The sequence below is a fragment of the Camelus dromedarius genome, chromosome 21 (assembly GCF_036321535.1).
Source record: "Camelus dromedarius isolate mCamDro1 chromosome 21, mCamDro1.pat, whole genome shotgun sequence".
Classification (NCBI taxonomy): Eukaryota; Metazoa; Chordata; class Mammalia; order Artiodactyla; family Camelidae; genus Camelus; species Camelus dromedarius.
The window spans coordinates 31,518,519-31,546,475 of NC_087456.1; the positions used below are offsets into that span (position 1 = coordinate 31,518,519).

The 27,957-nt window shown below is 37.4% G+C and overlaps 1 protein-coding gene and 1 long non-coding RNA gene across 2 annotated transcripts in view; one reads left to right on the forward strand and one right to left on the reverse strand.

Moving 5' to 3' along the window:
• Positions 1-4,294: 4,294 nt before the first annotated feature.
• The window catches only part of LOC105097306 (uncharacterized), a 329,784-nt gene continuing 306,121 nt past the window's right edge, over positions 4,295-27,957 (reverse strand). The window contains exons 29-33 of the long non-coding RNA XR_010377177.1: positions 25,537-25,765; positions 24,969-25,323; positions 24,060-24,161; positions 14,317-14,648; positions 4,295-6,644 (exon numbers count right to left, since the gene is read on the reverse strand). This is a non-coding gene — a long non-coding RNA (uncharacterized LOC105097306). The remainder of the gene's footprint in view (positions 6,645-14,316; positions 14,649-24,059; positions 24,162-24,968; positions 25,324-25,536; positions 25,766-27,957) is intronic.
• On the forward strand, positions 5,813-27,264 carry RGS21 (regulator of G protein signaling 21). The gene is made up of 4 exons (XM_010989828.3): positions 5,813-5,823; positions 10,263-10,339; positions 13,498-13,664; positions 27,061-27,264. Exons 1-4 carry the CDS (start codon positions 5,813-5,815, stop codon positions 27,262-27,264), a joined length of 459 nt encoding a protein of 152 aa, XP_010988130.1.

Consider the following 27,957-nt stretch of genomic DNA (forward strand, 5'->3'; position numbering starts at 1 on the left):
CTATAAGTCAAGCCTAAGCACCACTGATCAGAAGATTAAAAGGCTCAAGTAGTCAAAGAATGATAAATTCAATGGAAGACGTTGCTCCTGTCTGATTCCCAGCAGTGCACATACTTGATGACTTCCTGCCTACTTTATAATGTTGAAAAGAGAGTTCTTCCAGCAATAATCTGCAAATTAAGAGGAAACCCATTCAACCTGTCAAAAAAATTAAATGGTTGGATATCTCTAAGTACCCAGTCAGATATTTTACTAACATTTGCTACAAAGAGTGAATAGTTTTTCATTGCCTTTGTTCCTTCCCCATTCTAGCAAAGTAAATTTCACAAGTTTAAAAGTTAAAATATATACATATATATGTATATACTCACATATATACTATATATGAAAGCAAATTATTATGCAAAGGGAAATACATGGTTATGAAGACAACAAATAAAAATAATCTTGCTATGGGTTGAGGGAGAAAGTTGACTGGTTTGGTGAGAATTTTTTTTTCCATTTTCCTTTTTTATTTTGGCTAACTGATAAGTAAGGTGGATCAAGTTATCCCGAAGCAGGAATTTGAATCTGGCTGTAATAACAGAATTAAATAAACTTTAATTTATATCACTGTTTGGATAATTGATTCTAGTAATACACAATGAAAGAAATGGAACCAGTGCCTTATAAAATCGTATGAGATATTGTATGCTATTTTTAAAATACACTTGGATATAACAGAGTTTCAATTTAGACATTCATAGCGTGAATTTGTGTTTCACCCTTTCTTTTTGGGGATTAATGCCGTCAAATACAAGGAGAACTTTAGCATCTTCTTTCTATTGTGTATTTTAAAATTAAAATGTACAGAGAATCATTCTTCTCATCACATCAAAATTCTGTTACTCAGACTGGTACTCCCTACTAAAATGTCTTAAATATTCTGTTGGGTCATAAAAAGTGACCAAAATATTTTTAGCCAAAAGATGTACACAGATTTCAGTTGAAATATTCTTTTAAAAGTTACAGTACTTAGCTTTATTAACATCTCCCATGACTTACGTATGTTTGCATTGATTACTGAAATCTCAGGCAGTAAGGAAAGGGAAGTTCAGCTCAGGGGAAAAGTCAGAGAGATGCTGCGTGTACAAGATGGCAACACACAAAATGGTTATTTTTCTCTACGTTGTTAAAATACACAGCTAGAGTAAAGAAAAAGCACAAGGAGCCAATTAATAACAAATATTATAAAGACTGTGCAATTATAATGTAGTGGTAAACATTCTTTACCAAAGGAAAAAATAGCTGATGTTTTGATTTGGGTAATACATGTAGCTTTACTCATTTCTATCATCTAGTCAAGTTTAATCCTAATTAATTAACTTAGGTATATGAATCATTACAATGTGAAATGGTATTTAAACTTTAAAATGTGAGAGACATTTCTGCTTGGATCAGAAGCTTGGTAAACTAAAGACTTCACTTCATGGAGGCAGATGTTTGACTCTATCAGTGACTTGGTATTCTGAGATAACAACAAAAAAAGTACATGTAGGACCTACAATCATGAGATGTGACGATGGCTGATTTGTCAGCCATCACTGACTTGGCCACCCAAATGAGCATGCTATTTCTAAGCAGCTACTATGGGAGATCAGACGTATCTCAGTGGTGATAACAGTGCTCAATATGTTGCAAACTTCTCCTTTAGATTGCTCTCAGGAATGACGGATGAAGCATGCAAGACTCGGGCTCATTGCTTTATAAATTGCGCCTCATACAGCAGCAACATGGGGCAAAGCAGAGCTGAAATATACAATTTTCTCCTCTCTCGTTTACAAAAAGAAACTCAATTATCTCTCAGTGCTCAATTATTCAGTTCCCAAATAAACTGCATTTATAAGCCTATTATTTAAAGCCAGAAAGACAATTGTAAAAATAATACAAAAATCATCATCCTTCCTTTCCCCTTATAATTTGAACAAGAACATAGTATAAACTAGTAAGCCCACTTTTTTGTAAGCTGCCTCTCTCACCTGATCTCACTCTTCATGCTTCTATTCGCTCTTCTCGTGACCACCTCAGCCAATTCCAGTATTTCATTTCTCCTCAGTCTTAACTTCTCTTAGTCACCCGATGTTCTTGATCACCCTTTCCCCTCTAAAATCCCATGAACAGTGTTCTTGAAGGAAACTCCGTACCAGTCTACATCCTTAGTCTTTCTCTGACTTACTGTGCTATGTCTTCTTCCCTAGTTTAGGTGTTTCTTTACATTCAGAATTACTAAATTGTTTAAACAATGAATGAATGAATGAATGAATGAATAAATAAATAAATAAATAAATAAATAATGAATAGTTAAGCTCTTGGTTCTCTGCTCTCTTCTTCTGTGCTGTTTCCCTTATTAAAGTAAATTTTACAGGTTTAACTGCCACCACTACTCAAATATTATGTCCCACTTCTCAGCCTCACTCCACCCCGTCAACTTCTAGCTATGTAACTGTGACCACGTTATTTAACTTCTGAGTCTTGGTTTTCTCATATGTAAAGTGACGACAAAAATATTGTTTATCTCATGGAGTAATGACTAGAGAAATCACCGTTAGGAAGCTTCTGATAGATTTTAAATGTTGAATTATTTTTAAATATTGTTTTTTTTTCCCAGATCCTTCATGACATCCTCACTTGGATGTCACAAAAATCAATTTAGCGTATTTTTTAATGTAAACATTTTCTAGAACTTGCACCAAATTAAAATGTTATGCTTTCACTAAGATTAAATTATGCAAGTACCCAGTGTTAAATTATTTAATTATTTTTCTCCTACCTTGAGTAGTGAAGTGTAGACAGCAATAGTTTTCCTAGGTTAACAGAGAGGCTTCAGATAGACACAAAAGCTCTGCATTTTCTTGGGGCATGTTGTCAAAACGCTGTGACCTTTGACTGTAAAGTTCATCAAACCATGTCAACATTCTGCATTATCTCTAAGCTTTCTTTTACCTAGTGACTTCCCCAAACGTGCTTTTCTTATTTTATTGCCATGATCACCATTGGGAACACCATTCTTTCGGGCTATCAGGTTTGAAATCTTGTCCTTTGACCCTCTCTATCCCACCCCTTCTACCCAGGCACCACACGACTGATGCTCACTTTTCCATCCATCTCTGATCGCCCTTGTCCAAACCCTTGTCATCCCATACATGGACCACTATACTCTACTTCTAACTCTCCCACCGGCCTTCTTCCTCACACTTTCAAATCATTCCACACACAGCCTCATCATTTTCCAAAATCATCAATTTCATACTGCCTGATTAAAATTTCATATTCCTATCATGTCCATCATATTGTACACCTGTAATTTATTACACAATGTAAACTGTCAAAAATTTGTATCCTTACACAGACACCTCCATTGATTGACAGTAGTGTTGTCTGCAAGAGTCCCATGCTACATGTTAACTATGGTTCTGCGAATGTCAAATAAGGGGAAAGGATATGAAACAAACATGTACAAGTAGCACTACGTAAGATGCTTTGTCTTAGTATATTTCCATTTAGTCTCACACAATAACCTGTGAAAAAAATACTGTCTCCATTTCAGCAGTAAAGAGGCCCAGAGAGGTCAAGATTACTGTTCAGCAGGAAGCAGCCACCCTTCTATATGAACTCACCGCTCTGCCTATTTTATTCCACTCCTACCTTCTTTTAAGCCGTGTTTTAAAGACTCAGGTTCCTTGGATTAATTAGTTGCCCATTGCTACCACCTATTCAGTGGTTTAGAACAATACAAATTTGTTATCTTCGAGTCCAGGAGGTCAGAAGTCCAAAATCAGTTTTACTGGACTACAATCAAAGTGTCGGCAGGGCTGGTTGCTTCTGGAGGCTCTGAGAGGAAAATCTGTTTTTCTGCCCTTTTCAGCCTCCAGAAGCTTCCTGAATTTCTTGGCTCTTTCCCCTTCCTCACGTCACTCCAATTTCTTGCTTCTGCGCTCACGTATTTTACTATGTGCTTTAACACCCCTGTCCCCTCTTACACTGGGCCCATCTGACTAATCTAGAACACCAACATCCCTTTGTGTGTAGGGTGATACATTCACAGGTTCTGGACATTAGGACCCGGTCACCTTTGGGGGCATCATTCAGCCCCCACCAGGCATGAGCTCTGATAAGGGAGCCTGAATCCCCTGAAACTAAGAGCTGGTGATAATGAGATATCCCAACAATACCTACACATGGCCATCCTTCCTCAAGATGTACTGAATGCAACGAAGAACCACATAGTCTACGAAGACAGTTTATTTACTCACCTGCTTGTTTATTATGAACTTCCACTCTGGTAAATAAAATTCAATTCTATTCTTCCTGAACAATTAAAAGAAGCTTGGAAGAAACAGGAAGCACACATCAAACAAATAACAACTGTGTGTGTCCAAGGAGGTACGAGAAAGAGTGTATTAGCATCTGCACTGAACTCAACATAGAATTATCAATTTTTGTTTTAAACTTTTAACGTAAAATAAGTCTATGCCTGGCTAATATTTTTTTTTTTTACTGACTTAACATGGTTTTTACAATGAGGGTCTTTAAAATTGGACAGTTTATTTTTCTAAAATGCACCATGTTCAAGCATCTATCATAAAGTGAGCACTTTATTATCCTCCTTCAGCAAAACAAGGCGAAACATGTCTAATGACTCCATTTTTGCATATCATAAGCACATGACTTAATGGTGCTTGAATTAACCAAATGAACTGATCTAACTGATAGCCTCCCTTTCTAACGATACACTGACTTTTTAGGTCATCTTTTCAATTTCTAAGAGTCTCATTAGCCCAGGACCACTTGCAGAGGAAGTGTCCTCTGGCATTTCTGTAGATCAGTGAAATGGGGTTGTTACAATGCTAACTCAAGGAGAAGCAGATTTTCTGCTGTCTTCCAACTCCTTTCTTTCTTCCACCCAGAAAATTGTCAGTCTTTCGGGGGGTTTAATTGACACCAAGGGTCATGAATATATACCAGTAGGATTTTACTGCTGAAGAACTCTGTTGTGTTGACATGAGGGCTTGACGAAGCGTGGGGGGTACATGCACAAAACTTTTGACTACAAATAAAAATACCAATATAAGGCCTTTATGGTGATAAATATATTCAAGTATTATTTTCTCGAACATTAGCATTGCATAAAGAAATACTGGCACAAAATGCCTTTGGCTGCATGGTTAAATAGAGAAATGTGTGTTATTAGGCTGCAATAAATGCACATGTTTTTTTAAAAGAAGTATGATGCCTTGTGCTAGAATATTTCAGTTCATGAATAAAACTGTAAAAATCCTTAAACATATGCAGTAAAACTGAGTATGAAAAAGTCCTCCTCAGACTTCCCAAAAATCAAAGAACAAAGGAAAAACAATGATCTTTGAGACAGAGTAAAGACCTAAAGGTGAATAGTGAATTTCACCTAATGTTTTTTCCTGAGTTGATTTACCCCATGTGAACAATAGTTACCCTGTAAGCAGATACATATGAACTTTAGAAACCAAACTTTCAAATGGAATTTTTTTCGGTTATGCCACAGACACAAGGAAATGTCGCACTTTACTCAAAGAGTTATTCGTTACTTAGAAGTTTAAGTGATCTGACCACTGAAAAGTTAACAAAATGAAACAAGCCAAGAATTGCATGATTAAAGAATGCCAATTTGTAACCCAGGGGATAGGTATTTGCATACTAATTGTAATGTTCGTGCTGTTACATTCCCTTCAGCCTGAAGATCAGTCAGAAGGAGAAACTTGGCGTCATCCGTGACAGTCAGACAGTGGAACGAAAAATGCCAGTAAAGTGAGTTGCTGTTTAAAGCTATTTTTATCTCAGAAGATGTACAAATGAAACACTTGAGTCTTTGTTAGTCTCGATGTTTTGTTTCCTTCATTTATGATAAATATGCTAATTGTCTTTCCCCCTGATTTATTTTTTTCTCCTTTCTCCATTGCACTCTTCTTTTCTAAAATATGTCAACGATGCATGGCTTGCTTTTACAGTCAGTTCTTTCTACTTAAGATCCAGGAAGGTGACAAAGTGGAGAAAAACCTCTGAGCTCTCTTTATCTGAAGATTTTCCAAAGTATTAAAATTCGAGTTAAAGGCATATGATATATACGATCCTTGCAAAAAGTGTTCGTTGTTGCAACATTGACTGAGAAATGTGAAAATAGGTATTAAGTGCCGGGTAAGGCAGCAGCGTCACTTCCCCGAGCGCTCGGGCTCCTCGCGCGCATCCCCCGTTCTCCGGCACGCCGCTAATTGAGTGTGGCGAGCTCACTTGTGGGAGCCCACATTTTCTCATGCAGTACAACTGGTCCTAGCTGGCGCAATTAGCAAGATAACTGGTAGCTTTCACGCAGTTCCCATCTGGCCTGGTTCTTCGGACACAGAATGTGGGGACTGCTGGTCTTGATGGCACTCGCTTAATGAGGGAAACAGGAAGGAAGTCAGCCAAAACCCCATTCAATACTAAGTGCGATTTTGGCTCGAGATACATCGTGAATTTTCACGACAAATCAAAAGCTCAAAAAAAGTAACTCTGATGGTGCATCACAACTTGAACTGGAAAGATACGCGCTCGCACAAAGGGGAAGAGCTCTGTAAAGTTACAACTAAAATCTGAATAAAAGGGAAAAAGAGAGAGAGAGAGAAGTGAGGGAGGGAGTGACATATTTTCCATTTATTTAAGGTAACATGTGTCAAGTAAAATTCAAATCTGTTTGTTTTTCAATCAAGCTACCCTTTTATCTCCCAACTTTAATTCTATAGATTTTTCTTAACATTCATACAGTTGCATTTCCAAAAACGTACAACATATTTCTCAGTCACATCTAATACCATGTCCTATTTTCATTTGATAATGTACAAAATCTAAGAATCGCTGTCTTCTGAAAACTTTCTGTTGAGTAGAAATTACAATGTAACTGTTATGTAGAGGAAATATTTGTGTGAAGTGTAGTAATCCTATTACAGAAAAAGCACTCTAAAAGTTACGTGAAACATTTATTACAGATGTTCCAAAATATGAACAAAGTGCAAGCGTATGTATGTTGACTCAACCGTTCTAAGAAGAATTGCGGGGTCTGGTTTACAAGCAGACAAACCTGTGTTTGAATTCTAACTGCCCATTAATACGTGTGTGATATTAACCAGTTACTAGCATGTCTGTGCCTCCTTACCCCTGGGTAACGTGGGATTAAAACGACTGTCATTTTCAGGATTCAGTGAGGTAAGTATATGACATGTTTAGCACAGTGTGGTATAGATTGTAAACATTCAATACATTGTTGTGCATTTTAATGCTATTATAAAAATTAGCTTTCAGTTTATTCATATATAGCAGTAAGTTACTCTTCCACAGAATTATATACAATCAACCCCAAATTAAAACATTTAAACAGTAAATTCACATTGTTTCTCAATAGTTGCATTTCACCTAATTTCTGAAAAGTTATGTACTGTGTTACCACCAATCCTTCCATCATATCAGATAGTCAAGATTGAAGCTTTCGAGTCAGATTTGAAATCTATTAGAAAACAGTGAGCTGTGGGCATTCCAGGCACTACTACATGTCAGCAGGGGTATGCAGGCACTTTTCCCAGAGGCTTGAAGGGCAACTTTCCCCTTTAAAACAATGTTACCATTTGGCGGACCTTAAATAATGCTAGAATACCCTGGTATCTCTAATTCCATTACCTCTAATATTCTGTATCTAAGGAATATCTGGAATACTTCAGTATATCTAATTCAAAACAGTAGGACTGTTCTTTTGCCCTTGGTTCTACACCATCTCTCAGACTTTGCTCTCATCTTTCTGTTTGTTTTTTTTTTTCCACTGTTTTCCTACCTTATCGAAGATGGTAAGAATAGCTTCCATCTACTTAAACACTTGCATTCCAAAGACACTCCTCTGTATCCAGTAAGTTCTTCACTGAATATTCCTTTTGCTTTTGGCTTATGCCAGCTCTGGCTCTCCCTAAGCACGTGGCTGCCCTGATGCCTTCAGAATGGATGTTGTCCGTTTCCTCCAATTTCACATGCTCAGGGGCAAGAGTGAGCTCCCTGGTCTGTCACTGCTCAGGGATGTTTCCATGCCATTTCTCTTCTTTCCTCACCCAGAACACACTTTGAAGCTAACGCAGTTCAGCTATATCTTGAACAACCTTATCAGCGTCATCTCCCAGCTGCCTGAAAGCCACAATACCCTGTTGCATGAAGGCTTTCGTGCCTGCTTCTATTTGGGGTTTGGCCATTCATTCAAAATTTATTTATATGTTCAACAAATATTTCTTGAACCAGACACACTGTTCTTGGTGCTGGAAGACAATGTTTTTTTCCCTGTCATCAGAGAACTCACATACTAATGGAGGAGCCTATGTTCATTCTTGAATGAATTTTGCCTAGATTCTGTTTCTCAGGGTTTTGGGTTTTGTTTTTTTTGTTTGTTTGTTTGTTTTTTTGTTTTTTTTTTTTCTGATGGCTGTTCCTCATTCAGAAGGGGTTTACTATACGGCCAGACTTGGAGTCCAACTCTTCTCTGCCTTATTCATTAACATATATCCCACATGAACTGAGTAGAAATTTGAATACCATGCCAACTTTAGTCTACAAATAGAGACAGCACTTTAAACATGTGCATTTTAAGAGATTCTATGATAATCTTTGCACTGTTTGATAGAATTTTTAATATTTGATGGAAGACCTAGTATTTGAGTCATATATGAAGTAGAACATAACTGTAATAGAGGAACAGGCTTTATAGCACACACAAGCTCTTCAATGCAAAATGAAGTCTATGATTGGGTCCTGTTCTCCATTTATGAAAAATCGAAACTGAACACTCAATATATTTTTAAATGTTCACTTGAGTGAAAAACCACCATTTCAAAATGGCTTTACAGGAAACCTTGTGTCCCCAGGATTTAGTCGATCAAGGGAGAAGGGAAAATCATCTGCCCACCATTGGGGAAGGAAATAAAAGACATGGGAGATAGGAAGTAAAACTAATGGGAGATGGTAAAATAATTTCTCAATCACATACCCCACCCCCGTACCCCATGTAGCCTCTATGAGAACAGACTTCACTGTCTGAAAATACAACCACAACTGCAACAGCAGAAGGGAGCACAGGCAATGTCAACACAAGTAACAAAAACTGCGGAAAAGGTACAGGAAGTAATACAATACAAAAGCATAGAGATTGCTTCACACCAGCATCGCTCACACTAGCCTATTTCAGATTAGTCGCCTTGATATGCAAATATAAAATTTTCTAAGAATGATGGGATGTGAGACTATTTCATTATCAACCATTTTAACAGAAACCTACAATTAGACCATTCCTTTCCGTGACTAAGTCCTCTGCACAGCACAGAGCCGTCATTCGCGATTTTTTTTCTGGGCAGCAGAGGCTTTCCATGGATGGGGGCTGATTTCTGCAGGATCTTTGTTTATTAAGGGGAATAATGCATGATATATTTACATCTCAAAAAGTTTCTATCTTAAACCTGATTTATTATTTCTACATCACATCCCCCAAAGTATACCTTCTTCAGAAGACTTAAGTCAATAAATCTTTTGACTGCTTCGGAAAAGATGTTACTCTGTCCTGACAGATTCCTAGATTTAAATAAATCAACCCAGAGCTGGAAACATACTAGTCTAAAGAGAAATAAAGGCTGTCTCAGAATGGGGAAAGGAATTCTCAAAATACTATAAATAAGCTTTTTCAAGATCATCCCATGTTAGAGATCCTTAACCAAGACTTTTAAAAACTTTCTTGAGATGCATAATTATGAAATGGACAATTCTGTATAATGTGGAAACACAGAAAATAGTTCTTCCACCACTACTGCTGAAAATAGTTCATCATCACTACTGCTATCATGGTGACTTTTCAGGAATAGACTGGAGTAATGCCACACAAACTAACAGAATCGGGAAGAAATTCACTCTACTCCATAGAACGATGAGTAATCTCTCTCTCGTGCCTTTATGAGAGAACATTGTTCACAATGTTGGCTAGAATAATAAATAATTTGCTCATGTCAAATTGCATCTCGCTTTGCTTTGCTACTGCTGTACACTGTGGAAAAATATATAATTCTTGTTGACCTTTTGCAGTTTAATTAACAATGCAAAGCTCACTTACATGACGTAATTCAACAAGTACACGTAACTCAGATATTACTACAGGTTACGGAAGAAAAAGATCACAATGCTATTGTCAAGGGCAGATGTTGTTTCCACAGGTCACCAACGGCAGAGGCAGTGGCGTGGTCTGAAAATATGGACACGCTTTTAACCAGCCAAGGTAAGACCCCACTAAAAATAGGTTTAAAAATACAATGATTAAAAGTGAATCATTAAATTCTGAAAGTTGTACACATGTTACAAAGTATGAGTTTGATCAATATTGGAAGTATAAGATTCCCAAAAGCCACACAAAGTTACACATTTTTAAATGGACTTAGGCTGGACCTAAAATAAGGTATGATTATAGGAACTCCAAACAGTAAAACATAAAGAAAACCCCCAATGTAAGTGATAAACTTGTCATTTCCTTAGACTCATTATTATTTGATATGTATCATGACTACCTTTGCTACAAATGAAAAGAAATGCACAAACTATTGAAAAGTTGAAAATTTAAATAAATCACTTGTTTCCCATGTCCTGTAGGCTAAAATATAGTTTAAGTATTTATTTCAACTGAGTTGTTCTTATTTTAGTGAATGTAAAAACATACCTAAATGTATGTGTATTTATTAATATGTACATTGTGGCTATATATTTATTGTTGATATCACGGTTTAAAAAGATAATCTTGGTCAGTTATAAATAAAATAGCCCAGAATTTAATACAAAATAGTCACTTACAAAGATATCTAGAACTTCAGTTTTCATCATAAATAATCCTGCTTTGCAACATGTCTCACACGAAACAGACATGACATTATACACATGTAGAAAATGTTGAAAATGCAGTACTATTTGTTCTAATCAAATGGCATTTCCACTTTAAATGTATAAAGTATGAGAATATTAGAAAAGTTTATTTTAGAACATGATAAAGCTGAATAAATTCTTCACAACTGTTTATTTGTATGATATGAAGTTATACTGAATTAGATGAAATTACACTCTGATTCTATGATTCTGAAATAACTAATTCCTAAAGCACAGACATAAAATAATCCACAATACTCCTAGAAGCCAACTAAGAACACATGTTAAAGATGCCAAGAATGTGGAATTGTGTTTTGTAAGTTCTGGATGGAGTGTTTCTTTTTTCCTTAAATATGTACGTGGCAGGACAGGCGAGGTTTGCTAAGGGCTTCAGGAGAGCATCTCTGCAGGAGGTAACTTGGCTGGCTCCCTGGGGGCCAGGGGCTCCGGGGACAGCATCACAGAACAGGGCGCGGGAGGTGTTGTGAGGAAGGCAAGTGCTTCCATCTGCAAACCTCCTGGGCTTTTATACCTCATGCCCACATAAAGTAGAAACGTCCTAGGTTCATTTGCAAAGCTGATTGGTGTTTGCTTTTTGTAATACCAGAGAAATAGCTCCCATGTTTTTTAATGTTTTAAAGACCATATTCACCATATTATCTGCTCGTTTTGTGACCTGAGCATATGCCTGGCGGGTACTGGGCACAGGTCCCAGTGTTGGTTCCACCACCTACTGTGACTTGCTCCACCTGCCACCCCTGCAGCACCCAACCGGTAGCCACGCCCCACTACGGAGAGCACCCTCGGATAATATCATCGTGACTATCTGCAGCATATTATTCCAAAGTCCCCTGACATCTTTTGAACATTCAGATTGCATGTACAGAAATAGAAAGTAGTTCAACAACAGTGTGTCCAAGACACAGACAACTGCCCCAGCTTCTGTTGTTTATTCTGTTCCCTTGTATCCTACACAGAACAATGGGAGGAGAAAAGACCCTGATAGTGGTTAGTTCAATGTGGCCCTTCATTAACAAGGCAGGATGGGAGAAAACATAACAGTTCCTTGATGTCTAACTTCCCAGCTCTCTGGAATGCATGCAGCTAATCCTCACTGGGAAAAAGCTTCCTATGCCTTAGTGACACATATGAAATAGTGCCCAATGTGACTCTACAATATTCTTTCAGTATTACTAAAGCATACTTTAACTTTTACATAAAATAGGTTTTAGTATAAATTCTATTTGGACCTCTCGAATCCACCATTGTTTGGACCAAATTCATGGAAAATTTTAATTGTGCTATTAACAGAATTTTTATAACCCGAATTTGTATCACAGAAGCTTCTCAGATATATTTTTAAATGTAAGAAACATGCAGTTAATTGAATTTTTATAGTGCTCACAAATTAACCACATCTGCACTCTCCAGTATGTCTACTGAGAATTTTAATTGGTACCTGATAACCTTTCACAACGACTTATTTCAACTCTATTTCAAATAATTAAAAAAATGGTTAAATCTATTTTTAATCCAGTGTTTTTAGACACTTTCATCTTGCTGCATAAAGCCCATTTCTCTTTTCTTTCACTAACCTTCACTTTGCTTCCTTCCTGCAGCAACAGCTACAGACTAACTCAGGCCCCTTTTCCGTATACTTTCCTCGGATCATTCCTTTTTTTTTTTTCCTAGTCCATGTTTCCTTTCCCCTGATTCCCCATAAATTTATTTCTCCCTGCTTGGCAACTTGAAGAGTCCGCTCCCAGCACACAGCCGGGGAAGAGCTGCTTTGAGCACAGGCAGTGGGGCCCTCACGGCAGGTGGAGGAGGAAACTACCACCGTTTGGAGGGCAAAGCCCTCCCAGTACCAAGCCTGCCGACGGTGTCTCCTCCTCTGAGATACACTCGCTTAGGAACACATACTGTGGTCAGCAGGTGCCAAGTGTGAAACATCAACTTAAAGTCCTGGCTTAGTTCAGTCAGGTGCGGGAATTTGATGATGATGATTCTAACCTACCTAAGTAGAGGCGCACTCTTAACCATCCTTAGCCCTGAAAGATTTAGAAAAATTACCCTCTCAAAGGAGCTCTAGGTATATTCCAAAGAAGAGTATATCAGGGCACACTGTGATGAGGAAAGTAGAGAAAGGAAGAGTCTAAACAGATGGTCACAAACTTAAATATTTATGGGAGCAAGGAATAATAAATGGGTAAATTTGGTTGAAAATAAGATAACAGGAAGAGGTGGGAGCAATGGGAATCCCAGGCTTCAAAGGTTACCTGTTGCTATTCAATTTAAAAAATGCTAATTGCAGAAGTATAGATATAAATATTTAATGTTTATGACTACTGATCCAAAATACAGTTCTCTAAAGCTAAAAAATAAAGTACATAAGTGTTTTATTTAGAGGGATGACAAATATTTGCTACTGAATACTCAAATGCTCACACTACCCAAGGTACTAGTTTTGGCCTTATTACTGCACTGTGTGATATACAAAAGTTTTTCTCACATATTTTATAGCCGGTCTAGATGCTTTTCGAACATTCCTAAAATCAGAGTTTAGTGAAGAAAATGTTGAGTTCTGGCTTGCCTGTGAAGACTTTAAGAAAACGGAATGTGCAGAAAAAATTGCTTCCAAAGCCAGGATGATTTATTCTGAATTCATTGAAGCTGATGCCCCGAAAGAGGTGAGTGAAATATTCCACGACAGTGAATCTTTTTCCATTAACAAATCTGCTCCCAGGTGAAAGACGCTAAGTCCATCTCAAGGGAAATTAAATTGTCACTAGGTTCTCAAACAGAAAATGTCTGTAAATACCAACAGAATTTCCTTAAGATGACCCTCTAGTACTGATTCAGCAAATATTTTAAGCACTTCTATGTGCTTAAACGTTTCTGTTTTCTGCGCACAACAGGCAGGCTCTTAAAAACAGTGTCTAATTATCTCAAATTAAACAGCTCTACAGCTAACCCTACAGAAATCTCACTTAAATGTGCTGCTGGATTTAAAATTCACTTTCTTTTTTCCTTTTGTAAACCAGGAGGTCAGTTTGTAATAGTCTTCTTGAGTAAATTTTTTAAATTAAAATATCTATGTGAGGGAAAAAACTACTAACCACAGTATAAATTCTTTACATTTAATATTTTGGAGGCCCACATAACAGCATATAATGATGTCTTAGCTTCCAAAAGAGGGGTTCGCCTACCGTCATTTGTTGGCGGGTTGCTGGGCGGCACTCCGCAGGCCTGCAAGGCCTGTGCCCGCCCAGCCTGGAGACGCAGGAAGGGGCCCCGAGTCAGCGACAGAGACGTCAGTCGTTTAGTGGACGGGGAGCTTACCTGTCGGCAGCAAGGTCCTGCAGCGACTCCCCAGCGTGTGTGGTGGACCGCAGCGGAGGACGTAGTGCCGGGCTTCGCTCCCCGGGGTCAGGGGGAGGTTAGCGGTTATATCGGAAGTGACGTCAGGGTGCCTCGTTGGTTACCAGGGAAACCCGCAGAGGGACACGCCCTTCACGCCTGTTTGATGAGAACAAGCACCAGCTGGGGCCTGGGGCTGGCACATAGGACGGCCAGGCAGGTGAGAGCTGTAGGTGAAGCAGGCACTGTTCCAGCAGGGGATGTGCAGGGGATGTGCAGAGGGCAAGAGCACAGCCGGCTTGAGCGGCCTGACCCTACAACGGTGAAAATGAGCCAAAGATGTGAGGCATTGTCTCCAGTGGTCAGGACCCACCAATGCTGCTTTAAGATCAGGAAAATAGAAAACCTGAAATGACACAGAGAATAGTCCCCCAAAAAGTGTTCTACGTGTGTAACATATCATTTATTTTTGACTTAATATCCAGAACCACACCACGATCATCTCTGCATATCCCTTTAATGCTTAACTTCAAAGTTTAAGCTATTTATATTTAAAAACTGTTTTGGTTCCTCATTGAACATAACATACAAGCGAAGAGTTTTAATGATAAGCAGCAAAGGGGAAGCTACATTAAACTTCTGGCACCAAACATAAACTACTAGTACAAGACGTCATCTTTCCCTACAGAGTTGAAATACTGATATCCTCATAAGTGACAGTTACTGTATTTTCTAATCCGAAATTAAAATTCATGGTATGAGAAGTTATTGTGCTTATGAAGACAGAGGACAGAATAGATGAAAGGCAAACACTTTCCGAAAACCTAGGGCATAAAGTTGCCAGATCAACAGTACAAGTTTTAGATGAACATTAATTACTGCTGTATGTATTGGCAGAGCACAACATTGCAGACATATGAAGCACTGAAACTTAGCCTGGAATTCAAAGGGGGAAAGAGAAAATGACTTAACTCCTATGGACCTATTTCAGCACTCATTTATCAGTCACTATCTAAGAATCAATAAATAATTCTGGAAAACTGAAACTGTAGTATATAAGATTTGTCATGTTGATTAATGTGTCATTCCCTAAAAGGCTCTGAAATCAACTCTAAAAGTATCCTATTTTCTGTAATATTAGTTTGAAAGCCAGATTTTTTTTTCTTCTTTATGAATTTGTCTACTTAATAATGATTATTTTAGGATAACCTTCTCAAACATTATGTATGAAAAAATCTTCTAATAAGAAAGGTAATCTCTTAATTATAGCTGAATTCAAAGTTATGATATATAATAAATTATCAATATTGACAAAAGAGGTTTGCTTATTTTCCTCTTTCCTTCCAAAATAATTTTATGTGGTAATAATTTTAAATAATACAATTACTATTTTAGGATATAAAACTTTCATAGTTTTTAATAATTTGTCCATCTAATTAATCTTTACTACATAAAACATAATTAAATTTATGGCTGATTTTCAAATAGTAGATTATATTGCCTCCTTAAAGTATCTAAAAATGTTATTTTTGGATATGACAAAATTCTCATTGAAAGCAAAGTGTATTTCTACATTTGAAATAGTCATTATCTTTCCTATTATTTGCCATTAGTTATTTCCAATTTAAATTACTAATGGGCATTTGTCTCTTATTTACCAATTGCAGTCTTCAAGGTATTTATAATTCCTCAGTTATATATTAAATATAATCCAACTCTTAGTATGTTACTTCATTAAATTAATTTTTTGAGTGCTTGTTTCCATAATGAAGTTGGAGTAAAAGGAGAGAGTGACATGTGAAAAAACCAGTCAAATACATAATAAGCAATATAATAATTTAATAATTTGAAGTTGTTATTAGCACAGTGGGAAAGAGCGAATTAAGTCTATTTGGAGAGTTGAAGGGATGGTTTTTCAGGGTAGTTCACATGAAAAAGGTATGTCATGAAAAAATAAGTAATATTTATCAAGAGAGCAAATGAAGAAAGAATATCTCAGACTGAGGGCACAGGTGTAGTAGGGATGAACAAAGCCCCCTAGTGTTCTCCAGAAATCACAAGCATGTTGATATTGCTAATGAGGAGGAGGTGGTTACAGAGGGATAGGCAGCAGGAGAGATAAAGAAAGACTGGGAAGAGGTCTGGATTTATTTGGTAGGCAGACTTAACAAGACAAGGTGATATATTTCATGTGGAGGTTGGAAAATATGATTGTCATAAGCAGAAAATTAATTCAAGAATGAGATTTCATGAGAGTATTCTCCATGTTTTATACTCATAGTTATATACCTGATTCTTACAAAGAAGCAAAATTATAACCAATTTCCTTGACAGAAAACCTCAAAAGTAGAGTACAATGACAAAGTCACATTATCCAGATGTCTATTAAATTCCATTTACTTTCTTTTCAACTTTTCATGTCTTTATTTCCTATCTATAAAATTGCTAACATGACAATATGTTTAATTGATGCAATCACACAATTTACAATTAGACTATACTAAATTTACCAAATGACCGCTGTCGATAGACTGACGTTACTAATGGTTCTCAGTTTCCTATTCTAATAGGCAAAACTGCCCACAGCATTGGAACTTCCAGGTCTCTATGAGAGATGGTAATAACCCCAATGGACCTCAAGCCCTCTACTTTACAGTGTTACATTCTCTGGTTTCTACACTAATAGAGTTTGTGTGACGTAGTGGAAAACCTAAAGGTTAGAGTTAACAGATTCAAATCCTGTGACCTCTGGGCCTCAGTTTCCTCATCTGTAAAAAATCATATAACAACCACACAGGACAGATGACAATGATAAACAAGACCATGTGTCTAGGGTTTACATCATGCTGAACAGTTTTTAAAAAGTTTAATCCTTTTCTTTCTTTACACAAGTCACTGTAAGTACCACTAAATCACCCTGAAAACAACCATTAACTTCTAAGAACATTTGAGGACAAGCAACTTTAAAGGACTTGACAAATATATATACGTGAACACATATTAGAAAAACATGTTAACAAATCACTAGTTTCAGACAGAAAGAGCTACTCATTCAATGGATTGTACCTAGATATTTTCAGGAGAAGATACTGCAGAAAAAAAATTAGTTATGACTAAGTGATTTGAAAATAAGAAAATTATTAGATAAGCAATATATATTTTAAAGTGTCCTTACTTTGCACACAGTAAGAACCAGTGAGTGGCAAAGAAAACAATTCTTGTATTTGTTCTTCCTTTAATTTGGACTACTAGTTTCATAATATTTGGAAATTTTGAGGAGATAATATTATTACTTGGTTTCAAAAGAATGTAAATCTTCCAAAAATTAAAATAATATTTTCATAGTCAGCTAAGACACTGTTTTAAATATTTACATTTCTATCATTTATATATATTGTATTTATATCATTGCTTCTTTATATTAAAAAGAAAATTGGTCAGGATGGAAAATATGTGATTAAAGAGTAAACATTTATCTTGATTGTCATTCTGTGAGATGAGAAATCATTCCAAGTTATAATACAGTGAAATATTTTAAAATTATATAAATTCAACTTAATATTATGACCAATCCAGGAACAAATACAATGGCAATTTTTTAAATTAAAAAAAATGTTAATACAAAATATTTGATTCTTAAATGTATTTATTCAATGTGAGGACATCATAACTCATAAAACAGGAAATTATTGTCAGAAAGCAAAAGATATCTTAATGGGACTTTGCAGGACACTGTTTAAATATCTGTGTCTGGGTTTTTTGCATTTATTTTTAATGCAGTATAATATTATTTATTGACTCATATTTGATTTCACTTCAACAAATGCTTATTCTGTGCCTACTATTCACTTTCCCAAGATAAGTTCCCCCCATGAAAGGGAAGCCCAGTCTAAGCAAGAGAACAGGTAGTAAACACATACATATAATGCACTATGTTGTGTGAACTCAGCAGCTTGATAAGAAAATGCAAGAAAATACAATAGGTTGAAACTATGGTTTGGCTCAAAGGAAACTTTCCTTCTCAGGTTAAAAAATGAAATTTATAGAACTAAGAAAAAACAGCAAAGCAATAAATGATTAAGTGCAAAAATTTTTTAAAAAGTAGCAGATCAAATGGTTTGCATTATACCTAAAATGATATAATGATTGAGAAGTATTGAGGCAGGACATTGAAAGAAGGCCTGTATTTTAAATAAGGTTAGTTTTAAGCTGAGTCTTGAGGGAAGAAATAGATTGACGTTTTATTGGTAGTGGGAAGCCCATGGGCATCTGCAGGCATTTCCTGATATTACTATAAAGCCAATTTTGTATTCTCCACTTTATATCCGTATTTTCTTTGCATTTTTCAGTGCCACTTCCCCAATGTGCTGATGTTATTTTCAGTCTTAGTCCTGCCCCACAACTTGCTGCTGGCCCACAGTGTCCCCTCAACGATAGAATCACCTCCAGATACAATGTTTGCTGATTATGAATTTCCTAAGTTTTTACACACTGATCAATAGTTAGGTGTCTATTATATACCAAGCACCATGTTGGTGCAGCTAACAAAAAAAGACAGTCAGAGTCCCTGAATAAATGAAGCTAACCCTCTTGGTGGGAAGATTCTAGTATAGGAAATAGAGAATTATAATAAACTTTCATGAGTGTCGTGATCGGGAAGGAAATACAGGTGATATGGTAGCATCAACAGGAAAATCCAAGTTGAAGGCATCAGGAAATGTAGCTCAAAAGAATCAGTAAGCTTTGATCAGAAGTTTGAGCGTGGGGGGAGGGTAGAGCTCAGCGGTAGAGTGTGTGCTGAGCATGCACAAGGTCCTGGGTTCAATCCCTAGTGCCTCCATTAATACATAAACCTAATTACCTCCCCTGAGAATTTTTTAAAAATTAAAAAAAGAATTAAAAAATAAAAAGAAATTTGAGTATAGAAGGAACTATGACAAAACGGGAGGAGGGAAGGACAACAGGGGAGGAAGACGACAGATGAGTCAACCAGAGGACCAGCCAGCGCCCAGAAGGTTAGTCCGGGAGTGAAAGAAGCCTAGCACTGTGAGTCTCAGCGTGTCGGTCTCCTGCACCCCTGTGATGTTTGCATTCTTGTTTATTTCATCTTAAAGGGATCGCTTATAAAGGAAGAGAAAGAGAGAGAAGGTAGGAGTGAGGGAGAGGAGGAGGAGGAAGAAGAGAGGGAAAGACAAGGGAGCAGAGCTGAAGAAACTAGAAGCAACAACTGCCCAGTGCCCTCGCATGGACGACCTGATCTGATCACCACATTCGCTCCTAGGGAGGCATGACGCTCATCCACGTTGTACAGGTGAAAAATGAACTGAGACTTAGAGGTAAAATGATGAGGCCTGCAGTCATTAAGAGACACAGATCACAAGGAGAGAGGTCTTCCATCCAAGCTTTTACATTTCAAATTCTTTTTTCTAGATCTAAGACTAGTTTCAAGGTTCATGACACAGCCTGGGAACCTTGATGTTTATGCTAAAGGCGAAAGCATACAATTACCTTCTCACAAAGATTCTATCTTCCTTTCTATCAAAAGCTTTCTTTCTTTTCTCATATTCTCTCTAATTTGTATAACTTTTTAAAATATAAAGCAAAAAAAAAAAAAAGTGGCAGGAATATTTCCTCTAATAACCTGCAGTATCACCGTGGCCCTCTGAAAAAACGACGGCTGCATTTTCTACTCGAGAACAAAATGCTCAGGGGTTTTTTGAATTTCCACAGGTCCCTGCGCCACTGAAATTAATCTTGGATTAGCATATTGGGGTGGGTGAAGGAAACTGTGAGTCTAACTCCTTTTCAGCTGCCCCCATAGCATTTGCTACCTATATCTATTTTTAGCAATCCGTGTACATTATGCTTTTATGCATTATGATGGCATACATTTGATTTTTTTTTTCCCTTTTCTCTTGCCCAGTTTAACGTGTTAGTTCCATGTTCTTTATTTCTGCCTTTAAAACCAATCCCAACAAAAGAATCCTGTCCTGTGCAGGGTAATTCCATCTCCATGTTACAAACTTGGCTCTTTTCAACTGTAATAGCCACCCTTGAGAATGTATTTCAGGACGTTCGTCCACCTTTAATGATGCGAAAAAAGCAGTAAGACTGGAGGTGCTAGTGGTGATTAAATAGACTCATGTAACCAAAAACATGATTATAGGCAGCTTTCGTTTGAATAGTAATTTTTAAGCTTGGTTGTGAATGAGGTCTAGGAAGCTGCCTGCCCCATTTGAGTAAGGCGTTTTACATATGCATGTGCACACTTTTTGCATAATGACAGTTTCCAGCTTCGCTATACATTCTAAATGAGGAAAAGGCCACCTAATTTGAATGTGAGAGCTCAACTGAAAACTTTCATTCAAATTATGTAAAAATACATAAAGCACTGTTTAGGGTCACAGGAAAGCCAAAAGGTATAGTTAAAAATGTATTCTTCCTGCTAAAATAATTTGTTGGAAGCCAAAAGAATTTAAAACTGCTGGTGTAGAAAAGAATTGGCATGCATAACTTGCACATATCAAAATCACCTGAGTATTATTAAAATACCCCTGGCTCGTTATAATAAAACCGTTTTTAAACAGCTACCACGAACATCATTCAGAAGGCAGTCATATTAATGCAATGGATTGTCGTCAATGTCAGCTGTGTCAAGGCCTTTTCAAAACTGACAGGATTTAAAAGCCGCTAAACAGTCACGATGACATCTCAGCTGTCATTCAGTAAGAATCACAATCCTGAGTCTTGTTTTCTGAGATTGGCAGTGCTGTGGTCTCAGAAATCTAAGATAATTTGTGACCTTTTGAAAAATAAGCAGATTAAATGTATTTCTCAGCACCTTTGAAACTTGAGTGTATCCATAGAAACAAAATGCAAGTGGCTATTCGTGTCAGTAAATAATATAGATATAACTCTGTTTATTTCATCAACTGATATGCCACTCAGCCCATTCTCTGGACCCACGAGTTTGAGATACGGAGCCAAACTTTGTAATTCCCAAGTGCTCAGGAGGGCCTTGAGACCATGTAGCTGGAAGGTCTGCCTCGGTAGAGGGTTACCTCCTCACAGCGGCCCCGCCTTCAATCCACTCCAAGATCATCACCTCCTCTGCTGTACTTTTTGAGATAGAAACTTAGCAATGAATGGATATGAATGAATCTTCCAGCAGAACCCAACCAAAAATCAAGTTTGAGATGAGTGCAAAGTTGGGGCTGCAGTTCGCAAACACGTGCTTAAAAGTGATTATATTAAAGGAATGTGTGTCTCAAAATATATAATGAGGCCTGATATTTTCACTTTTTTCTTGACACTGAAAGTTCAGGGGAGTCAAGAAGACAAGACAAGGCACTTTGGGCAGACAGTTCTCAAAGCTCACCAGGACAGACTCCTGAGGAGCACTTCACAACATGATCACCTCTCCTAACTGACACGCTATGTTCAGTTGGCTTCCAGAACTGGGTTTCCTCCTCTTAGTGACTACTCTGTGCTGTTTCCACTCATGACCCAGCACACACCATCCTGAGGGGAGGCGGTCCTCACCTATTTGCTGCTCGGTGGTCTCTTCCAGTCTTATGGCTTTAAAAGGGCATCTCAAACTTAAACACAAATCTGAGTCCTGATTCTCTGCTCAGAACTTTCTTCTCCCTGAGCCTCTGCAGCCGAGTTCCTGGCCACTCCACTCTTCTATTCTCTCTGGCTAAATAATCAATGGTCACCCTTGATTCTTTTCTTCTGTTTATACACCATATCCAATCCATCAATACTTGCTATCATCTCATTCTTCAGAATATTTCTAAACACCATTTTTAAAGGTATTGTTCCTTGATAAATATTCAATCGTAAGCTCCACCCATTCTACTTTCTAAATATCTTTGAAATCTATGCATTTCCCCCCATTCTCTGTGACATGACCCAGCCTGATCCACCATCACTGACCACCTGAGTTTCTGGTATGACTTCCTAATTTTTCTTCCCTTTATCCACACCTAGTTATTATACCACACAGCAGCCAGTGATATGTTTTTTTCAAACACGTGTTTACATCAGTCCCTTACTTAAAATTCTCCTTTTGCTCTCAGGTTAAGTAAAAATTATTTACCAAGACCTATAGAAGTTTGTGTGATTGGACCTTCATGCCTCTCCAGGCTGTGGCCCTTCTTTCCCTGAAAACCCACTGGGCTTCCTTCCGTTTTCCCTCCCTGAACAAGTCCCTTTCTTCACCTTCTCTACTCATAATAATACTTTGAGGCTCAGCTTAAAATCTCACTTCTTTCAGAAAGTGGTTTTTATTTTTCAGAAGGTATATTTTTCCCTTTGAATTATTTTCTCAAAATCTGTCTTCTTGATTGACTTTCAACTTAACCATCTTTATATCATCAAACCTGAGCACAATTCAATGAAATACTTTAAATGAATAAATTCTAGAAATGACTACCAAAAACCAACTACTTCTTCAGATGAGTTTTTGTTTTGTTTTTTCAGAAAAAAGGGGTAATAATACTATCTCATAGTCATCTGCGTGACACCAAGTAGCTGTATGAAGACTGAGACTTAGCACAACTTAGCAGTAATAGTTGATAAACATTAGTTATTATTATCTACTATCATTACTATTATTATTATTATAAAATAATCATATTTAAGTATCCTTATGATTATTTCTGAGTTAATGCCATTGCTCAAATATTTTGAAATGGGAGAGACAAAGTCAACAAGGAAAAAAATCCAGGGAGAGAAGAAGACTTGGGACAGACATTAGATGATGCTTATCTGCTTTGCTCATGCTTGGAGGGACATGTAGGAAAAAAAAAAGAATTCATGAAAAAAATAAGGAAAAGATAGCAGATAAAAGACAGATTAACTAATTCCTTGTCACAAACTACTGAATTTCCTTGGTAGTGACAAATCTTCTTTCTCTGATTATCAAACTGAATACTTAACAGTAACAGAAACAACTGTATCCAAATCTGTTTAAGCAAGAAGTCAAACTTCTTAAGATTTTTAAATCAAAATAATGTGTGATGATAAGGAAATTATAGTGACTTTCCTTCTGTGATCAGGGAAGGCTTCTTGGAGGCTATCCAATTTAAGGTAAATCATCAGGGATTGAGGATACTCGGCACAGAGTAAAATTTTGGAGGCAAGAGGGATTTCAGATGGTGAAACAGCATAAACAGGGCTTTAAATGCAAGATTCATTTTGGGAACAGAAAGCAGGCCAGCTTTATGGACAGCACTGAAGATACGTAGGAGATGATTTCAAAACAACACACGGAGTCCAGGTGTGAGGAAGCTCTAATGATGGCGTAAGATGTTTAAACTTTATGTTATAGTAAGTAATGCATTGTCAGCTGAATATTCAAACAATGAAAGTGATGTTTTGGTGAAACTGATCTAGTAATGGTGTCCACGGTGTTTAGAAAGGAAAGACATTGTAAGAAGAGGCATCAGGTAAGAGGTAAATTCCATGGTTTAGGGGAAGTGTTAGGTTATGGGAGATTAAACTGGAGACACAGGAGTGAGAATGAAAAAGAGCATGTGAAACTACAAAATAAAAGGTGAATAAGGAAAGCATATATATATAGAGAGAGAGAGAGAGAGAGACAGAGAGATCAGAGGGAAAAAGAGGTGTCAGAGATGATTCTTACATTTTGAGCTTGAACAACTTGGAGAAAAATAATGACATTTATACAAATAATGTGGGTATGATATTTTGTCACTTACATTAAACTGAACTGCCAAGTCACATCATAATACTACTGATTATCTCCTGGGTACGGTATCTCTGCTCATCACTTAGCAATCAAAAGCTGATGTTGGCAGCTCCTTGGTAGGGAAACAGGCAAATCGGAAAAAAATGGGATGGATAAGTCAGAAGTACAATCTCAATATATTGAACAAATAATATTAATTATCAGTATCAGACTAAAATGGAATTGTTCTATTTAAAATCTTAACATGACTTGTAACAAATGTAGAAACTTTTTTCACTTTATTTATACAACATATATTTATTGAGTCCTTAAGGCTGCACAAAACATGGTGAGGGACGGGTGAAATGTAAATATTGTGGAAGTAACACAAAGTCTTTTGAGAAGTCAGACAAGGGGAAAAAAAATCTACAAGTAAACTTCACAAGGCAGATGGTATTTGAATGTAGCCTTAAGGACACAAAAGACTGTGAAAGACTTAGCTGAGCAGGAGTGGCTTTCAGCTCAGTGGGGATAGCGTGGGAAAATGTCCATTGCTGAGAGAGTATAAGGAAGTTGAGGGGAGGAGAGGACATGTATCCGTTTGGATCATATTGCGAAGGCCGTGAATGCCAAGGTGATGGCTTTGGTCTTTTTAAATAGGGAATGAGGAGTTACTGCAGAGGTTCAGCTGTGACCGAAATAACAGAATAGTAATAGAAGCCAGCACTCAGAGGCCCCGGTATCAGTGAATGAATGCCTGAGGGAGTGAACTTGCTATATTCATCATTACAGGGGATATAAAGTTAAACAAATTGCAGACGAGGCCATTACAGCATGAACCACACAGTTAAAGGAGAGAGCAAGCAACGCGTATTCCCATATCCTCATATCCCCACAACACAAGGCAGGATGCACGAAACAGACTAGACTCCCCGCTTACCAGCCACTCCCCGATCTCGGCAACACCCGCCACTCACTGGTTCCCGCCATGAGGGAGGCACTGTCCTAGGTTCACGATGTGTTGTTATGCCACTTCCCTGCTCAAAGCTCTCCAGTGTCTTCCCGTTGCTTTCAGTAGAAAAGCGAGAAGCCCTCGCCACAGGAGACAGGCCTACGGGACTCGGCCTGAGTCTCCTCTTCCAGCCTGACCACAGGAACTTTCTTGCTCTCACCGTCCAAGCTCAGGGGTTCTGCAGAACGTAACCAATTCTTTCCTGCATCAGGGACTCTGCCTTTGTCGTATTTTGCCAGAAATGTTCTTCCTCAGATTCTCAGAGAGCTGGCTTCCTCTCATCCTTCAAGTGCACATTTAAAATAATACTATTTATTTAGTGCTGGGTGGTCTCTCCCCAAATACAGAAAGCATCTGGCACATAACAGACGCATAAATATTTGTGGAATCAGTGAATGTACTGGTCATCTCACTTTAATCCTTTTAACAACCCAGTCGAGAACTGCCTAGCTTAGAGATGAAAAAAGCTGAGCTTGGAAGCATGAAAGTAACTCACCTCCGGTCACAAGCTCAGACGTTTTAGAGCGCAGACTTGAAAAGTATCCTAAAATGTTCCCACTACTCCACACCATCTTCCTGTACAAAGAAGCAGAAACTGATCCCAGATTTTGAGGCCTTCAAGGAAGTTGCAGCATTTGATCTGGAACTTTGCTGGAGGACCTGAGAGGATGATCAGAAAAACAAAAGGGCAGGTGTATCCTGGGATCCCTGAGGAGCCGAAATTCCTAAAGAAAGAAAACATCAGTGAGCAAATAGTGGCCTTTGATGATTCTTTTCAAAATGAATTTTTTCTTCTGTTCTTCTTCCTAGAATAACAATATTAAAATAGTTTGACGTGACTTATCTCATTTAGTCCTTAGGACACTTTAAGATCGATGCTATTACCATTCCCTTTTACACCACGGAAATTGAAGATTGAAGGAAATTACAGAACTTGCTTTACTCATCTGAATAGCAAGTAGGCGGCTGAGGAGAGATTTGATTGAAGGTCTGCCTGCCTGTATTTTAGCTTCAATTCGATAAGCATAAGTGATCACTTACAGTCTTTTACCAGACCCCCAAATTCTGGCATTTTTAAAGTCTCCCCCATTTTGCCAAAAGACATTTTAATTCTACTCAACAAATACTTATTGATGGCTTACTGTGGGGTAGACAGTCTGCTAAGTGCCAAAAAATAAACTGATGAATAGGACAAATCTAGCACCTGCCTTTGGTGAGATTTGAATTTTAAGATTCAGATCTCTTTTGCACTTCATGAATATCTTCAGTTGAAGTGAAACAACTTGGATATGAAATTTTCTGCTTCTCAGAATATAGCCTGGAATGGGGGAGGAACTGAAGAAGTATCTCCACAAAGTTTGGGGCATTTGCAGATGAATGGTGTGTTCCAGCATAACAGATCTCTATGAGACCTTGCTGAGAACACTCTGTGTGGGAGTGTTATGGGGACAAGGATGTATGCACACACATATATATGTATATTATGTGGGAGGCATGGGGGTCTGTGAACTGGGGGGGGGCGCTGTTATTTGGTTCATTTTGGCAAACAAGAAGAACAAATTAGAATGAAAAGCAACATTCTGGGAAACAACACGAGGAGGTATGGAGGGTGGGGATGGGTGATGGGAGCAACCTAGTCAATTCTAATTACTATCCTGTCTGTGGAAATCACATATTAGATACTAAGGTCAAAGTACTAGAAAGAAATAAAGGATGGGTGGGAAAAGAGATTCACAATCATAAAATATCTTGTTTGCCTTTTCACTTTGCCATTTTTCATAATCTGAAAATAAGGTTTGACCTCTCTTCTCTGTCAATGCCAACTTTCTCGACCTAGGAAAAGTAATTAAACCAAGCACGTGTTCTGCATTTCAGAAAATGAACACTGACTTTCTGTTGCTTTGCATCGGATTAACTTTGTGTTTAGAAAAAAATTCAAATCATTTATGCATCTATCATCTGTACAAAACACGCACTCTTTGATTAAACTAAACTAATGCTGTGCAATTTATTTCCACAGATTAACATTGACTTCAGTACCAGGGACCTCATCTCAAAGAACATTTCAGAACCAACTCTCAAATGCTTTGATGAGGCTCAGAAGTTAATCTACAGTCTCATGGCCAAGGATTCTTTCCCTCGATTTCTAAAGTCAGAGATTTATAAGCAACTGGTAAATAGCAAACAGGTTGGCAATCATAAAAAATGGCTCCCTTTCCTGTAAAGAAGGTAAATGACAATCGGTTTATAATTGGGGGAAAACAAGTGATAGCATAGATTAACTCTTCATGACTATACTTCAAGGCTAGAATGTTTTAAATATTCAACCACAACATAAGTTTTTTTTTAGGATTTAGAGAACATGTCTTACTCCAATAGGCAAATAATATTTTATATATGAAGTCTGAATGTCTAAGTTATTTGTTTGGAATGCATTTATTTTACCAGGTACTTAAAAATCTCCTACTGGGAGAACACAAAGGAAGTTTATCGAAATGTAATATACTCTTAACCATAAGTGAATACGCCTACGACATTACAAATTCAAGAAACTATATATCTTCATGTTGCTGAGTGGGAGTCTGTTTAGCATCATATACATGATTTTAAATACCACTTGCGTTATTCAATACCTCACTTCTGTAAAAAGAGAAATTCTGAACCAAAACATAACCCTTCATTTAGCGTATTCAACTACTTCTTTTCAACCAGGATCTGCTACATAATAATGTGGTGGTTATCAAAACTACTATGGCCTTCAGGTTAATGAAAAAGAAAAATGGCAAATATATATATAATTGATCAAACTGTCAAAATATATCAATTGGTTTAATTCAATGGCATCACATAGGCATGTATGGAAAAGGCCCTGAGGGTGGGGACGATTGATTTTCTTAGAGCAATAAAAATACAAAGG